Source organism: Camelina sativa, chromosome 17 (genome assembly GCF_030686135.1).
Source record: "Camelina sativa cultivar CO46 ecotype springtype chromosome 17, ASM3068613v1".
In the NCBI taxonomy this organism is placed as follows: Eukaryota; Viridiplantae; Streptophyta; class Magnoliopsida; order Brassicales; family Brassicaceae; genus Camelina; species Camelina sativa.
Window position 1 is genome coordinate 6,482,739 of NC_141896.1, and position 16,627 is coordinate 6,499,365.

General features: G+C 35.1%; 4 protein-coding genes, 1 long non-coding RNA gene and 1 other non-coding gene across 10 annotated transcripts; 2 read left to right on the forward strand and 4 right to left on the reverse strand.

Annotated features, from left to right (window-relative positions):
• Window positions 1-741: 741 nt before the first annotated feature.
• On the reverse strand, window positions 742-2,225 carry LOC104755814 (auxin-responsive protein IAA34-like). Of its 3 annotated transcripts, XM_087497190.1 has the most exons (5): window positions 1,838-2,219; window positions 1,532-1,700; window positions 1,248-1,378; window positions 1,039-1,147; window positions 742-958 (listed from the first exon to the last, which is right to left on the reverse strand). In XM_087497190.1, exons 3-5 carry the CDS (start codon window positions 1,333-1,335, stop codon window positions 892-894), a joined length of 264 nt encoding a protein of 87 aa, XP_087353316.1. In that variant the 5' UTR covers window positions 1,336-1,378; window positions 1,532-1,700; window positions 1,838-2,219; the 3' UTR covers window positions 742-891. The 3 variants fall into 3 exon arrangements, with proteins under 3 accessions (XP_087353316.1, XP_010476582.1, XP_087353315.1); XM_010478280.2 differs by having other exon boundaries at window positions 1,248-1,388; window positions 1,532-2,225; XM_087497189.1 differs by having other exon boundaries at window positions 1,532-2,219.
• Window positions 2,208-5,844, reverse strand: LOC104755816 (uncharacterized). 3 transcript variants are annotated; one of them, XM_087497188.1, is made up of 10 exons: window positions 5,311-5,844; window positions 5,156-5,233; window positions 4,893-5,052; window positions 4,375-4,652; window positions 4,181-4,283; window positions 3,970-4,070; window positions 3,691-3,865; window positions 3,289-3,459; window positions 2,883-2,983; window positions 2,208-2,769 (listed from the first exon to the last, which is right to left on the reverse strand). In XM_087497188.1, the coding sequence occupies exons 1-10, from the start codon at window positions 5,575-5,577 to the stop codon at window positions 2,710-2,712; spliced, it is 1,494 nt and encodes a 497-aa protein (XP_087353314.1). In that variant the 5' UTR covers window positions 5,578-5,844; the 3' UTR covers window positions 2,208-2,709. The 3 variants fall into 3 exon arrangements, with proteins under 3 accessions (XP_087353314.1, XP_087353313.1, XP_010476584.2); XM_087497187.1 differs by having other exon boundaries at window positions 4,375-4,574; window positions 4,707-5,052; window positions 5,311-5,737; XM_010478282.2 differs by having other exon boundaries at window positions 4,375-5,052; window positions 5,311-5,800.
• A 346-nt stretch (window positions 5,845-6,190) lies between these two features.
• On the forward strand, window positions 6,191-8,393 carry LOC104755817 (lipid phosphate phosphatase 2-like). Its single transcript, XM_010478286.3, has 8 exons — window positions 6,191-6,446; window positions 6,764-6,990; window positions 7,064-7,151; window positions 7,242-7,351; window positions 7,446-7,539; window positions 7,667-7,855; window positions 7,947-8,006; window positions 8,105-8,393. Exons 2-8 carry the CDS (start codon window positions 6,775-6,777, stop codon window positions 8,296-8,298), a joined length of 951 nt encoding a protein of 316 aa, XP_010476588.1. The 5' UTR covers window positions 6,191-6,446; window positions 6,764-6,774; the 3' UTR covers window positions 8,299-8,393.
• Window positions 8,394-8,451: 58 nt separating this feature from the next.
• On the reverse strand, window positions 8,452-8,525 carry TRNAN-GUU (transfer RNA asparagine (anticodon GUU)). The gene has a single exon. It is a non-coding gene; the product is annotated as a tRNA-Asn (tRNA).
• A 5,507-nt stretch (window positions 8,526-14,032) lies between these two features.
• On the reverse strand, window positions 14,033-14,915 carry LOC104755818 (E3 ubiquitin-protein ligase RHA2A). The gene has a single exon (XM_010478287.3). The coding sequence runs from the start codon at window positions 14,801-14,803 to the stop codon at window positions 14,330-14,332; it is 474 nt and encodes a 157-aa protein (XP_010476589.1). The 5' UTR covers window positions 14,804-14,915; the 3' UTR covers window positions 14,033-14,329.
• Window positions 14,916-15,222: 307 nt separating this feature from the next.
• LOC147923362 (uncharacterized) lies at window positions 15,223-15,975 on the forward strand. The gene is made up of 3 exons (XR_015587667.1): window positions 15,223-15,404; window positions 15,588-15,621; window positions 15,705-15,975. It is a non-coding gene; the product is annotated as an uncharacterized LOC147923362 (long non-coding RNA).
• Window positions 15,976-16,627: the final 652 nt, after the last annotated feature.

Below are 16,627 nucleotides of genomic sequence, written 5' to 3' on the forward strand. Positions count from 1 at the left end.
ATATTCCAAATTAGTACCTCTTTGTGATTAGGCTGAAATTAATAAAACGTTTCATTTCCTTTTTTTTTGTTAGTGATATGACAATAGATTAATGGATGGATCAGATTAGGTTTGTAAAGAGTATTAGATATGAATGGATGAGTGTCATGAGTCATTGACTTGTAACAATGTTAGGCCGGCATAACAATATAACATATCTGTCTTTATTATTTATATCTTTTACTATATATATATGCATGTTTTCTGTATTTTGGAGGGTGATAATTAATTATGGAAATCACGTCATCGTAATCAGCCACCGGTTCAGTCACTCATACGTGTAAAGATAACGTCGTAGACTTCCAAGTTCCAACAAATCCGATTATGAAAATATACAAGAAAAAGAGAGATCTCCATTGTTGCCAAAGTTGAACCCTCTCATCTCCATCCATTATTCAGACAGCCTTCATCCTCCTCAGTCCTCACTTTACATCGTCACATCGATCAAACTCGTTTGCTAACGCACATATAACAATTAAACTTTTTAACATTGAACATTAATGCTACGTTAGTTATAAGAGATTTTATCCCCAAGTAGTTGTTTCTTCTCTCTCAAGAGGATAGGCTTTCAAGGAATCGCAAGAGTACAAACCATAAACACTTTATACGTTCTGTGTCTAGCTAGCTGAGGATTCGATCATTTCGTCTACTGTGTAGATGATATTTGTAATTTTCAGAGAGAAGAAGTAAACTCATAAAAAAGAGACTAACAATTGAATAATTATTATACCCTTTAGCCACGAGTCTTGTTTTAGTGATTCTTTTTTTTTTTGTTTGGTTTCCGATTCAAGAATCAAAGATCAGAGCTGACTTGGAAATTAAAACAATGAGTGAAGAGAGACAGGAGAAGCTTCAAAAGGGAAGTATAACATCGTTTCTTCTTGTGATTCTCAGCCGCTCTACGCTTTCTACGAACTCCCTGTCATAGCACAATCTCAAAACGCTTAAACACTTTATTTCAGTAATTTATAAGTTTGTTTATAGTCTTAAAGAGCTTACTTCCATGGAACATCGCCAGCATTCCTCCAGATACCTTCTTCGTCTCTGAAGACCAAAGAAAACTCAGACTCCATCTGAAACAACCTCAGTCCCGACACACTCTGCGTCCCTGCAAAACCATTACAACTTACTCATCTTTGCAACTAAAGAAACAGGCACTTGCATCCCACCCATGCAGAGGAAAGAAAAGCTTCCCATGAAAATCTTACCGAACATGTCCTCGAGCTGATGAGCAAGAGTTGAATAGCCTCCATGATTAAGAACACAAACCTTGCGACCTACCACAAACCCATCCATAGTGACCTTTACATAACCGCACTTCCGTCTGTCTCCTTCATTACTACAATGTTCTTTGCCACATGTAATAAGTAAGCAGCGTCTCAGAGTGTTATTACCAAGAAATGAAATGGTGATTTCTAACTTCAATTATGTGTTAATGTTAGCTGTTAAGGTAAGGGAAATAAATACTAACGGAAGCAGCAAAGAAACTCACTGTGGCCAGATGTGAGGTAAGTCTCATTTTGTATGGTTCTCAGGCTGAGACCTAAATCGATTAGGCCTCCACACTCCATGGTCAGAGGGTAATATGGATGATACTTGGGAAAACTTGGGGATGAAAACCCCTGTGGGTCTGAGTCCATTGTTGCTTTCTATAACAAATGCTTATTCACCACAGAACAGATACATAAAAAGGTGAAAATGATGGGGATTTATAGCAAGCAGCTAAAGCAAAGAGTGTCAGGAGAGTTAAGAGACATAATTGCAGACAGGGAACAGACAAAAGACAAGAACCCATTACCAACAAGCAAAGGGTCAGTTTGTGGTCTTTTTGTTGTTTGTCTGATGCCACTAAGTGTAAGGGATAGGGAGGCACACCACAGGTCCAGATTTTGTAACACATATTGCTGCAATATTTCTTGTCACACCAACACAAACACATGAAATCATCAGTGAAGTTAGAATTGTACTATATCATAGCAGGCACCTCCATCTAGTGAAGTTTCTCAATGTTATTAGAGAGTATCGACAACTCCTCGTCTCAGGTCAAAACCTGAAATCACGTTTTACAGAAGAAATAGGTAATTTGTGCGCGAGAACGCTGCAGGATAGAATCCAACGAATTTAATTGTGGACAGAGAAAGAGAACAACTAGGTATGGTCTTACATGATGGTAGAGAGACAATATCATTCATGAGAAAGAGCTATGTTGTCTTATACAAGACAATAAAGATCTATCATCATCATGTAATCCCACACCTTATCTGAGATGTAGGGCTGTGTAGTTAATAGAAAATGTACACATAAATCCATGTCTATACAATTGCTCTCATGTGTAACTTTAGCCCTCCAAAAGAAGCCGTACAAGGGAACACACACATTCTTCTAAAGATAAATTTTCAAATAAAAAGCTCGTAGCCATAACAAAACAATGGAAACCATAACAGTAGACCAGAGCTTCCAGCATCTCAATCGATGGTTTTCCTAATTCACAGGTGTATGACTTGAAAAAACTGCCTCCTAAGCTCATGTACAGTTTGCCCGGGTACTAAATGTACGTAATGACATCCTTATTAACAGGCGTTTCTGATACATACTTCTTAGATACCGCCTTAGTGAACGTCTACATGCGCATATAGCATGCAAGGAACAGGAAACCCCAGAATGTTTCACTTATGCGGAATCATGGTGACTAAGAAATTCAGTTATGCAAGGATAGACTTGCTCCACTGCCTGCAGTGTGATAATCAGAGAAACGGTTAAGAAACAAAACAAGCACGCACATGATATAGCATTGAACAAAGTTCCAACATAGGAGACCTAGAAATCAGTGGGGAATAACATACCAGCCGTCCTCCAACCAAATCATAGTGTGCATAATGTGGTCCTTCTGGTTCTCCAAGTAACTTATAAGTGACTAAGTTCTCGGGAAACAGCTTAACAGTGTCTGCCATATTCACAAGCATTTGTAATTAGTAATAATGGTGAAAATGGCATGTATGAGATTGAGCATACTAAGCAACTATGTATAAAGTAGCTTAAAAAATTATTTGGTGCGTGTGGAAATTATCATAAAAGTTAACCCAGCTATACCTTATAACAGCCTCTTATAACTCAAAACAGTTCAGTAAGGGCATTGTAAAATATGAAATGATATGCATATCTGGGCATACCATATGAATGGTTTCATGTATATGTAGGTGTAGCTGTTCATCTAGGCAAAAATTCATATTATACGTTAATCCAATATACCTTCCACAGCCGCAGGGGGACAGATTAAGTCCCGATCACCTGCAAGAGCTAAGACAGGGACACTGGTTCCGGAAAGATGATCCTTGTAGTAAAATTTACCACTACGATCACGTAAGCCTCCCTCTCGAAAGGCTGTTGTCAGCTGAATAAGAAGTTTTGCAGGTATGGTACCTAGATGTATGAAAACAGAGAAACTCAACTCGTTAAAATCACCATAGAGGAAGCAAGAAATAACGGAAGCAACTATGGCTTGCAAAAATAATCTTATGACAATACATTCAGGTATCTAATAGTAACTGTTTCATTATTTTTCTTCTTAACGTAGATATACACCTAAACCACATTCAAAAATATTGCATTAAAAACTCACATATATAAATGGGATCAACTGCTTTTACTTACAGAAGTTATTCAAGACAAGCTTTTCTAACATTTCAGGGTGCATCATATCAGTGCATGATATCAAATCGTTAAGCCAAGATAATACATATGGAGGACGTGTTGAAAGAGGAAAAGCGGCAGCCAACAGGGCGCCCAATGGAACAACTGGAACACTCAGAGCTTCTGCAGGATTGGCCTGCAAAAGAAGTTTATAGAAAAATTAGCTACAAAAGAACTTAGTGGCACATCAATTCTTGTCGAAGATTTCAGCGCAGAGTGATATGACATAAAGTCACGTACAAGAGGTATGAGCAATTTGAGTGCAGAATCTGAGGTTGTGTAATCAACCGATGATGCCAGAGTTGCCACAGCTGCCACAGAGGGTTCTCGTCCTTCAAAAGCTAACAAAATGGAATAGAAGAAATGAATGCCGGCTTAAATATGTGAGCTTTTGTTATCAAGAAAAATTAGATGAAATGGAAAACCCAATTGAAAGGTGATATTATCTTACCACAACGTGACAGCATTGCATAGAGTAGGATACCCCCCATGGAGTGCCCAATTGCAAATAGTTTACCGTCCTTGGGTTTGCATTGCGCTCTTACATACTCAATCTATAGCAAACCAAAAAACGGAACACCAAGTTCAGAAACAAATCCAGACAGGTTTAATGCGAAGGATTCAGCAAGATGAATGTTGCCTCACCGCAGCAGGGACATCCTCTTCCAGGTAGTGATCAAAATCCCAGTCATATTTAACTATCAAATCCAGTTGCTTCTGAAAATCTTCAATGGTTGTAGTGAGGCGCTCTTGTAAATCAATCAACGGAGGGGAGACAGACTTCTGACCATCGTCGAAAAGATTAACAAGGCGCTGGGCCAATTCTCTGATCTGGCTAACAAGTCCTGAGTTTTGCTTTGACTCAATCAGACTCAAAAGCTTCGATCTAATGTCATTAAAGCGCTCGTACAGCTGTGTATCATCTACAAGCATTGCAATTTTGTCAAATAACTTAGCAGACATGAACACTGACTGACCTTCACTGAGAAAGCCAGAAAGCCTTTCTGACAAACGCATGAAAGTTGATGTCAATCTCGACACAAGTTGTGACTCGTCCCAAGCCGTGGTGGTGGCTTCACCAACATCAACTGAAACATCCGACGCTGGTGCATTGTCCACGATATCACTAGCCTGCTTTTCATCAGAACAAGTATCATCTTTACCTGCAGCAGCTCTAGCAGTAGATTCCATCTGATTAGACAATTCGTGAGCAGACTCCTCCACATCTTTAAGATCAGATACTCGTGTACTCAACCCTGCTCCACGAACCTCGAGAATCCACGTCTCAAATCCCTGAGTAGACATGTGCCTTGCAAAAGAACACTGCAATGACATCAACAATAAAGTTACACTAGTAACTTCCTCTTACGGTAGTTCACTAATCACTACACTAAACGTATCAATGTAAAAGGGAAGAGCAACATACACCAGGAGATAAATCGTAACCAATGGCATTAGTTCCTACTCCAGACAAGAGTAACAATGGATGATTCCTCGTAGGAGCCTGAGAGAAGAAAAATACAAATTCTTGATCCCAAAGAAATTGCAAGAAAAGGTGGTAAGTGAATTTTAAAAGAGAACCTGAGGAGGAGGCAAGTAACGCCAGAGAGCGAGACGCCAATCGCTGTTAGGAACAGAGACGTAATGAAGCTCGTCGGCAGTGCAAAGAGGAGGTTTCGTGGGGAGCTTAACAGAGGAAGAAGAAGAGAAACAACATCTCGTTTGTGGAGAAAGCGTCGTGCGGTGAGGAGCGACGGTGGTGACGGGACGGAGGAAAGAGACGGTGGAGGAAGCCAAGCGGAGAGCTGAGCGGATCTCCAGAGGGAATTGAGGAGGCATGGTGGACATGGGGAACAGACAGACTCGGCCAGATTTGGAATAGGAAAAAAAATGGTGACACGGTTTCACAGTTTCACTTTACCTCTTCCGGCGTGTTTGTTTTTAAGGATCGTTCGTCATTCATCTTCTCCGGTACACGTGGAGAGACGACCAAATAGTGCTGTGTACTGATTGTTGAAGACGTGACTTTTGTTATTTTTGACCGCTTATTCTTACTGGGCCTTTTAAAATTACAAAGCCCAAATTTACAGTTAGATTTTTTTATGGCCTTTGGGTGGTGCGTTGAGGTGAGGACAAGGAAGGTATAGTTGTAAAGTGAGTTTTTTTTTTTGTCCAATCATATAGATTTGGATTTTAGCTAATACACAAATAAATAAATAAAAAGAGAAATGTTGGACTTTTTTAAAAAAAGATATGTGTTAATCAATAAAATTAGATCATATATCTCTAAAATTTACTATATACTAACCAAGATTAATAGAGTCAGATTTGATTTAATCTACAAAAATAAATAGTTTTATCTAATAAACTAAATCAGTATATTGAAAGTAAGATTAAACATTTTAAAATAAACTTATTTTAAATTTGCTTCTATAAATTGGATTAAATCATTATATTGGAGTATATGATATACTGACAAAAAACAAAAAAGAAAGCAAAAGCAGAGAGGTCGGCTTGCTTTTACTTTATGGACCAAAACCAAAACACACACATCTTTACTCTTTTCTTGCTTTGAATTTTCCTGAGAAACCCCATAGAAAATCTCTGTTTCCCGCTTTCTCCATTCCAATTTCGCGCGAGAAAGAGAGTGTAGAGACGCTGCCCCGTGCGTTTCCGGCGTCGTACCTTCCTCTCATTATCTCAAACTCCCAAAAAAGGTACACACTGACTCATCGTCTTCTCTCTTATCCACCAAATGGGTTGGTTCTTTGAAACGCAAGTTATAATGGAATTGAGAGACATTCTAGTGTTACTGTTTTTGGTGGCTATCGTGCATTTGATTAGTGATTACTGGTATTGTTTGTTATAAGCCGACTTGAAACTTGAAAAGCTCTTACTGAGTGTTTGGAGCAAGTTCCCTTTTTAGTTTTCTAAAAAGGTTTATAATTTGGCAGCTTTCAGCATAAACCCTAGTTTTGAAGTTATATTATTGGACCTGTTTATGCATAATAGCTTCTCTTTTGTGGAATTATAGATTAAAAAAGCATGCCTGAAATTCAATTGGGTAATCATACAATAAGATCCCATGGAGTCACAGTGGCGAGGTTCCACATGCATGACTGGCTCATTCTTCTCCTGCTTATCGTCATTGAAGTTGTTTTGAATGTCATTGAACCCTTTCACCGCTTTGTTGGTGAGGATATGCTCACTGATCTCAGATACCCTCTTCAAGACAATACCATTCCTTTCTGGGCTGTCCCGGTACATACTATACTTTGGAACTGCTTATTATGTGATTACTAGTTTTTTTTATAAAAATGTTTTCTTGTGACAGTTGATAGCTGTTGTGCTCCCCTTTGCTATCATTGTTGTTTACTACTTCATCAGGAATGATGTTTATGACCTGCATCATGCTTTTTTAGGTACCTCTTTCTTCTTACAATGCTGTTTCATTTTTCTTTTAGAATTATTTGTCGCTCTTGATTGATTTTGAGGTGTGTTCTCCTATTCAGGTCTTTTATTCTCTGTACTCATAACTGGTGTCATAACCGATGCTATAAAGGATGCTGTAGGTCGACCTCGTCCTGACTTCTTTTGGCGTTGTTTCCCTGATGGTATAGGGGTAAAAGCAGTGCTCATCTCCTTTCTTAATCTTTTAACGCCATGAATACTTTTTTTTTAATTGCTTGAAGTTGTGGTGTTCCATGAAATTCTAGGTCTTTCACAACGTCACAAGGGATGTTCTGTGTACTGGAAATAAGAATGTGGTCAAAGAGGGACACAAAAGCTTCCCCAGCGGGCATACGTCTTGTAAGTTGGTTATCTTTGAGCTTCTTGTGTCATGAGAGAACTCTGTTTTGTAGAATGGTTAATGTTTTCATCAAATAGGATGGCCCGTTGCTGAGTGATCCTAATGACTTAGTCTTGTCACCTGCAGGGTCGTTTGCTGGTCTAGGATTTCTAGCGTTGTATTTGTCTGGAAAAATCAGGGTGTTTGACCAGAGAGGTCATGTTGCAAAGCTCTGCATTGTATTCCTACCTCTACTGGTTGCAGCATTGGTTGGTGTATCCCGAGTTGATGACTATTGGCATCACTGGCAAGATGTGTTTGGAGGATCTATCATAGGTTTGTTTTGTTTTTCTTCATCCATGTATTCAACATTAACATGAGAAACAAAACTGATGGAGGACACATATGTGTTTCCTGCAATGTCCAGGATTAACGGTGGCTACGTTTTGTTATCTGCAATTCTTCCCTCCTCCGTACGATCCAGATGGTGCGTGACTGGGGAACCTCTTCTCTTCAAGATAAAGTCGCTTTGACTTGATTGATATTAACGAACACTGATTTCGATATGGACTGCTTTGCTTTCAGGTTGGGGAACTCATGCGTACTTCCAGATGCTTGCAGACTCGAGAAACGATGTCCAAAATTCAGCAGGAATGAATCATCTAAGCGTGAGGCAGACAGAACTGGAGAACGTGTACGTTGATCGAGATGAGACCTCCATGGAAATACCAAGAAGCAGCAACACGCGAGACACAACCCGTATGCTTGAGAATCGCTAAGTGAAAGAGTCTTGTACTTCAATTATATCAGTCTTAGTTGTGTATTTGGGTTAGGCATTGATACTTCTAATCACAAAGGCCAATAATTGTTGGAAGCCCATTAGCTAAATAACCTAAAACCTGAACACTTATAAAAGGGAAAAGAAAAAAAAACGCTAGAAGGAGGGCTTGAACCTCCGACCTTGTGGTTAACAGCCACACGCTCTAGCCATCTGAGCTATTCCAGCTTTCTGATTTTACTTTCTCATCTCATATATTTAAATTCATATTAATAAAAAAAAAAGAGTCTGTATATGCAACCTTACTAGACTTATATGACAAGAATTCATGAATAATTTGATAAACGGATGTTAGTGTTACATCTTATTTTCCTTCTTGTCAAAAAAGGTAAAATCCGAAAGTGATATTTGTGGGGATCGAAGCCCATGCGCATCATCCCTTACAGAATGACCCAGTCCGATTGGCCTTTTCCTTAATTTTAGGATATTTCATACTAATTTTCTAATTTACAGTTCACACTCTTTTTATCCCTTTGAGTATCCAATGATTGCTTTTTCCAATATTTAATGGCCATTTTAACTAGCAACATTTTAAAATATGAGTCATTTTATTCAGGCTTTTGATGAATTTGTCCAATGAGATATGCACTCTATGTCTTGGATTCCTCTTAAAAGTTATTCCTTTTTCTTCCCACTTTTACTTTTACCTTTGTTGAATTTTGCAGAATCCTTCCTACTACTTTGATATTAACAACAAACAAAAAAAACTCAAATGGAATTTGGATTACATATATAAACAATTTTAATTATCGTGTATTAATTATCTGAGTAATGGGGTTAGTCTAATTAAGTAGTAGCTTTCTGTGGTATTAAAAACTTGAAAATAATGAGTTAGTGGAGAGTTTTCATTTCACCATTCTTGGAACGACACTGAGTTAATCCTAAGGGTATAAAAGATTATCAAGAACTTGTTATTCATTTGCATCATAAGAATGTACTTCTATGTAGAAAGCATTTAAGCCTGAATCTTGTTATTGTTATTTGATATCTCAAAGTGTAACATCTATTTACACATATAAATATGATTATGGCTTAAAGCAATCCCTTTGACTTCCGTGAGACACACACACCCGCCTTGCCTCCTATACTACTAATAGGGAAAAGGTATTCGTTCACATATTACATTACATCCTATTATATTAATTGAGAAGTACAAATATGAAACTAACCTTAAAATGTATAAAAAATTACATTCAATTGCCATTAGAAAATTTTAATTAAGTTTAATCAATTAATTAAATAAATATAATTAATTAAAAATAAAAAAGCTGACAGATAAAATATAAAAAGATCGAGAAAAATAAAAGAAATCTATTCAAATCAAAACTAATTTGTACTTGAAAAAAATAAAAAAATAAAAAATAACTATTAATATAATAGAGTTTATATAATACTTATGATTAATAAAATGCAGATTTTTTCTACATATGTTGTGATTTGAACTTTAAAAGAAAAGATATATTACTCAATCTATGAAAATAAAATGTGTGTTTTAATTTTCACATTGGCGGATTGGTAAAACTAAATTTATATAGCTGATCAATTAGTAAATTTTATTTGTTCATAATTGTAATATTAAAATTACTACTTTATATTTCACAAAATAATGATGCAAATACAACAAACAAACAATATAAAACTGTAATATATATAAGTCAAAAATTAAATACTATAATATTCTAAAATAATTAGTATTCAAAAAACATATATAGATTTACAGAACAATTAAAAATAAATATTATCTCAAATAAAATATTTAAAAAAAAACAATAATTTTTATTATTTTATTATAATTTTTTTTTAAATGTTGACTCGTGCTTTAATCACGGGATATTCCCTAGTTTAGCATTATTTAGATCATTTAAGGTAACAAATTGATTGAAGAATAAATAAATAACAAAGACGACCAACGTAACAAAAAAGGAAGACAAATGAATGACGCAGAAAGTGCGTTGTGATGATGCAAATCAGTCTAATCTGAGTAGTGCGGTGTGTGAGCGGCCAGGATTGAGATAGGCGTCGTCAGGAGTGGTCCCAGTTTTACGGTAAGAGTGGAGGGTCAACGTAAATAGATATAAAGTTGTTACCTTTTTGTCTATTTAGTCACTAAAGAGTAAAGATGTTTGACAAATTTTTGAAATAAAGTTTACGGCACGATGAGACTGAGACTGAGAACCCACCTGTGACTAAACACCCTAATGCACACCTCCACTTCAACGTTTTGGTTTCTTGTATCCTGAATGCCTTTTAAAAATGTTTATTTGATCATAAAACAGAAAGGCTACAATAATGAGTTTAGTTTATACGTTGAGAATCTATTAATGCATCAGCTCGTCAAGACGATGGATAAGCATTGGGTGATGAATATCACAAATATCACACAAGAGCATGCATATATGTGTGTGTACAATATAAAGAGAACGTACGGCGACTTGATGACCAAATGAGAACGCCCCATGTCTATATTTGTCTGCTCATTACCTAACATCCAAATCTATATTATATTCAACACTTCCTCACTTTTTTTTTTAGGGATACACAAAAACTTATATTCAGTTCATACCAAATATACAAGGTTAACAGTATAAACAACGATATTAGTAATGACTAGTATGTAAGATAAATAATATCTGGACTAAATAACAGAATAATATAAGAGAAGAAAATAATTTACGAATCATATGAAACGCCTTTAAGCTTACTTTTGTAGATTGATGCTTTCCAATTTTTTTTAGTTATATATTAGTATGCGCATCATCATATACATCTAGACTCAAACGTATGTCAATTAAAATCACGTTATACAGTTCATCACCAACGTGAATGAAATCGGAAAAAAAGAAGTACAGTCCAACTTTATATATGTATGAACAAATGAAAGAGAGCATTTGGTAGAGTGAGAAAAAGAAGGAAGCTGCACAACACTCAAAGCTAAGACTGTTCCACTATCTCATCTACGTGCCTTTCTATGCACCCCTTCCTAATAAGCATTTTCACAAATTAATCTACTCTCATAATCTATATATTAACAACCATGCTTACTCTTAAAATTGTAAAAAAGGGTTTTAGGGAAAACATACATACCCAAGAGGCTCGGAGAACGAAGTTATATAGAATTCTTTCACATCCCCCAAGTTAAAAAAATTTCACTTTTACCCCTCAACGTCATACTAAACTCCAAAACCCGCCCCAAATTGTGTGTCAATCACTTGAATATCATTTGCTAATATACACAATCATATTACTTTTTTATATACAAAAAAAGGGGAGGGACAACCTCCTTGACCCTTTATATAAGACCCACTCATCATTCCATCCTTTTGCATATTGCCTATTATATCAATCTTCTTCCTCTTATTTAGTTTGCTGCTTTTTATAAATATATAACCAAGTCTTTACTTTCAGAGGTCAGCTATGGTGTCTACAGAAGAAGATGAAGATCAAAGGAAAGAGAGATGGAAGGTGTGTTTATATATGAAACAATGATGACAACATACTATAGATGGTTTGGAGAAAGATGGGCTTTGCAATAGTTTACGCTCTTTCATAGAAATGTAACTCTGGGGAGAGCGAGATTATTGCGTTGCTTTGCAGCTGGGGAATCGAAGGTTACTGGTCCGATTTTTTTTCCTTACCCGAAAAAAATCATTCTTATATCTTTTTACTTAGTGTTTGTTTGTATGTGTGTGTGGTTTTACTCTATGATTATTTTCATGTTATGTTATATGAAATGATGAGTGTCCTTGTGGTGATGGTTACTGTCAACTAAATAATAACTAAAGTTACATTAGATACTGTAATAGCTAGCATTTACATGAAAATGGATTATGAGTTGAATCTTGAGGAATTTAAATTGCTTTCGTTTAATTGTGTCTCGTTTTCCATTTAATCCAACTAAAGAAGTTTTATCAGACGTTTCGAGTTGGTAAGATTAGCTAAGAAATTTAACTCCATCTCCCATATATACAGTATATGTATGTAGAAAATTGTTGAAGATGAATGATGGATTGATACAATTTTATCTTTTGTGTGTCTCATCAATGGGAGCCAAAATAAGACTAACTAGGTAACAACCCGCACAATGTGCGGAATAAATCATTTTAAATAAAATATTATGAGTAAACTATTATTTGAGATTTGAGATTTAAGATTTGTTTTTACAAAACAAAATATGTAAGTAAAGTTTTATTCGTTTATTCAAATTTTTGTTTATTTTTTTGTAAAATATGTTTCACTCGTGAAATACTTGAACTTGGAAAAGAATTTTAACGTCGTGTAGAAAATTTTGATGTCTTTTTGTGTTTCTAAAAATCAAATTCACATATTTTATGTTTCACATTATTATCTATATCATTATACCATTAAATAGATAAAGCAATATTTTTTAGACTAATTGATGTAATTTAAACTAATCTGAAGTTTAAAAATGCAATGAGAAAAATGATAATAATGGTAAATAAATGAATAATATATATATATATATATATTGTGGAATGTAATTTACTTTTAATAAGTAAATAAGTTATGAAAATGATACTAAATACATTTGTCGGATTTAATAGTTTATTAAATTTTTCATCTTTAAAAACTAATAGAAAAAACATTGGCTTATAATATTTTAATGGCATATTTATGTAAATAATAATGAGATGTAAGAGCTTTTATTAAAAAAGGTATATGAGCTCTGTGAGCGCGACACCTCAGCTTTTCTGTTAGAGTGCTTCTCTATTAATATATAGGAGATACCTAAATTGATGATATATTGTTTGCTTAAAAATATGATTAGAGGAAAATTAGGTAAATAAGGATTAAGAGATGTAGAATTGTTAACAAGCCCTATATATTCCCACAACTGAGTTTGAAAATGTAATTTTTATAAGCCCATATTGTTCGTGTGCTATCGTTACAAATTAACAAGCCCACACAGTTCTCTGAAAAGACACCTGAGACACCATAAGTTGGTAAAAACTGCAATAAAAATTCTCTCCAACTTCAAAAACGTTCAAATTCTAGATGAAAATATTGCAAACCGAGATACGAACACAAACGTTTTTTCCACTCCTTAAGAGTTTGATAGTGGCTAACTTGTAAATGTAGTGAATGAACTATAGTATTCTTAGGGGTGAATCTTGAACTAGATCACTCATTAATCATCTACAAAGTGATCAGTCTTCACTGATTCGTTAGTGAATAAAAACATGAATCTGAATCTTGAACTAGATCACTCATTAATCATCTACAAAGTGATCCGTCTCCACTGGTTCGTTAGTGAATAAAAACATGAATCTGAATCTTGAACTAGATCACTCATTAATCATCTACAAAGTGATCAGTCTTCATCACTGGTTCGTTAGTGAATAAAAACATGAATCTGAATCTTGAACTAGATCACTCATTAATCATCTACAAAGTGATCCGTCTGCACTGGTTCATTAGTAAATAAAAACATGAATCTGATATAGAAGAACTCTTTAAGACATCTGTCTCCAATGTCCATCCTTAACTTTACACATACATATTGAGGTGTAGGGATTGTAATCAATGTTCCCTTATCCTCAAATTTATCAAGCCAAAGCTTACTTAATCTACAAATCCCTCAATTCTTGAAACAAGTCATACATAACCAAAACTTGCAGAGAATTTAGTGGCGATGGAATGAGAGATTGCAAAGAGTATTTCAAATGGAAACGTAATTTCATATTATCTTCTCAATCTATATACCTCAAAATGAAGACAAAAGATACAAACGGTGAAAATTTGTATATTCAAAATTTACATAAACGAAACCGAAAAGTAAGAAAAAAAACCAAACAAAAGGTCTTCTCCCATAGACAGAGAGAGAGAGAGACCTCAAAAAAAGAAAAGGATCCGAGAAAAGAAGGGGCGCGCGCGTGTGCGTGGCCAGCCACCGTAGATCTCTCGGAGATGTGGATGAGGATTGAGAGAATCAATCACCCGCCGTCTTCTGACACTCAGTGGAGAGAGAAACAAGAGATCAAATCCCTCCCGACGCGACGCTGCGTATTGGAGACGCAAGCATCAGAGACCAAAGCAGATCTACAGAGAGGACAAGTGAAATTGAGATGGTGAAGCCATCCTTCCAAACACTCTTTGTGGAACACGTGTCGACATTCCAGCTTCCTCACCTCTTCACCTTCCTTCAGTTTCGACAGACACACCACGCAATCCTCAGATCCTCCTCCTCCGTTTCCGTCGCACCGGTACGAGAAGAGCCTATTCAAGCTCAGCTGATCCGCGAGGACGATGATGTTCGCTAGCCCCGACGCTATCGAGACGTCGTCGACGGGGAGGTTAGGGTTTGAAGAGTTAGCCGTGAGACGGAGGAGAAAAGATCGGAGATGGTTGATGAATACGGCGAGGAGAGAGAGGAGCATAAGAGGGATTGAATCGGAAGAGACGTCACTTAGCTGACCTTGTAGCCCCATCTTCTTCTTCTTCTTCTTCTTCTTCCTTTGTCTCTCTCTCTCTCTGTGTTTTTCTATATATAGCTGTCTTTGCTTAACCTTTACACTTTGTCTTCCTTTTTTTATTACATCACTAACAAAAGGGTCAATGGACTTTTTTTTTTTTTTTTTTATTGCTTACATATTCACTAATGGAAATTATTGATTTAGGATACTTTTCTATAAATTATGATGATCTAAAAAAAAATCTATAAGGTAGAAAAATCATTCATTGTATTTGAATTTTTAATCGATTTTGTTGATATATTTCCTAAGATAAAGAATAAATACAAAGATTTTTACATATAATTGTGACCTTTTCTCTCTTTTTTTTATTATATAATGTCACTGTGATGGTTAATATAATTAGATCAAAAATGAAGTTAGCAATAAATACCAAATCTGTTAGACACGTGATCTGGTATATTGCAAATCTAATTTTATACAGACCGACGTCACTTCTTTCTCACTTTCATTTTCAGACACCCCCTTTGAGTTTCCGTCTATGACCACATGATGTCTTCAGTTAGTTTCATGTTCTGTCTATGACCATGTTTACTGATAAAAGTCGTAAAACCAAATGGTATTTTGTGCAACACCCAAAAATAAAGTTTAAACTTTTAATAATTGTAGGAAAAATATTTAAGATATCTAATACTATAAGATAATATATTAAGCTAATAATAAGTGAAAATCTGAGAACATAGCTTTTATTAACTCAACTAATTTTTTTTGTTCTTTTTTTTTATATAAATGATGACGAAAGGTGTCTACTTCGTAAAACAAAAAAGGTAAAAAAGGTATGTGTTCGCTATACGCTTAAAACATTTTGTGTTCTTTAAAGATTCCAAGAAACATAAGATATTTAATTGAATGCTATTAGTCGGAAAGATTCATGGACACCGCTAGGCGATAGCTGGAGTAGTGGAGTGCAGTTAACCTTATGGGTGGTGTGACCGTAGCCAAGAGACTTGAAGCATGTTAAAAACATACTATTGTTATTAATTAATTAGATCAAATAAATTAACATAAAAATGTGATATTGAATAGTAGTGGGCGGTGTGGATGTTTGATCTAAAGATTAGACGAAGGGGACCAAACTTATAATATTTTAAGATGAACATTTTTTATTGACACCAATTTGTTGATCTGATGAAGATTTTGCACGATCCTCGCTAACTTGTTGTCTCACCACTACGTTTCATATTTTATATGTTTCGGACCCCCAATAATCATGTCAATTCTACGGTTTCTCTACCTTATCAAAAGTATTTATTCCAATTTTTAAAACAAGATAGCAAGCAACTAAACTAAACAGCGGAACAAACAACATCAGAATGTTCATAAAATAATATATTAAATATTATAAAATGGTAAAAAAATCAAGATCAGAATTTTCAGTAAATAATAATTAAAATTTACCATTCTATGATATTTGTAAAATGGTCAAAAATCGAGCTACTCATTTTCTTTTATATCTATCTTAATTTGAAAATTGTCAATTTGTATATCTTCAAAACTAATATTTTATATTTATTAAGTACAAATAGAAATAGTTAAAACTAAAAATGGTATGAAATCACAGAATAGTATTAGAAAAATATAACAGCTACTTCAAAAACTATGAAATAAAACAAGTGATCTAATTTGAATCACATTAGTTAATGTAGTTAAGGATAAACATGATCACAATGAAGAAAAACATAAACAAAAGAGTGAAGGCAATATATAAGCAACATTAGTCATGTAGTATTAGAAAAATGGTAAACGGCGCTGTCAACATATTCATTCTGCAAAATATAATAA

Bases quoted from the DNA above. Each gene is read 5' to 3' on its own strand.
- LOC104755817 (XM_010478286.3), top strand. From the start codon at position 6,775: ATGCCTGAAATTCAATTGGGTAATCATACAATAAGATCCCATGGAGTC. The intron at 7,352-7,445 runs GTAAAAGCAGTG...ATGAAATTCTAG, and splicing joins GTTTCCCTGATGGTATAGGG to GTCTTTCACAACGTCACAAG. The intron at 8,007-8,104 runs GTGCGTGACTGG...CTTTGCTTTCAG, and splicing joins TCCTCCGTACGATCCAGATG to GTTGGGGAACTCATGCGTAC.
- LOC104755816 (XM_010478282.2), bottom strand. From the start codon at position 5,577: ATGTCCACCATGCCTCCTCAATTCCCTCTGGAGATCCGCTCAGCTCTC. The intron at 4,071-4,180 runs GTAAGATAATAT...CCATTTTGTTAG, and splicing joins TGCAATGCTGTCACGTTGTG to CTTTTGAAGGACGAGAACCC. The intron at 3,460-3,690 runs GTAAGTAAAAGC...TCATACATCTAG, and splicing joins GCTTGTCTTGAATAACTTCT to GTACCATACCTGCAAAACTT.
- LOC104755818 (XM_010478287.3), bottom strand. From the start codon at position 14,803: ATGGGGCTACAAGGTCAGCTAAGTGACGTCTCTTCCGATTCAATCCCT.
- LOC104755814 (XM_010478280.2), bottom strand. From the start codon at position 1,679: ATGGACTCAGACCCACAGGGGTTTTCATCCCCAAGTTTTCCCAAGTAT. The intron at 1,389-1,531 runs GTGAGTTTCTTT...CATGTGGCAAAG, and splicing joins TTACCTCACATCTGGCCACA to AACATTGTAGTAATGAAGGA. The intron at 1,148-1,247 runs GTAAGATTTTCA...ATGGTTTTGCAG, and splicing joins TCAGCTCGAGGACATGTTCG to GGACGCAGAGTGTGTCGGGA.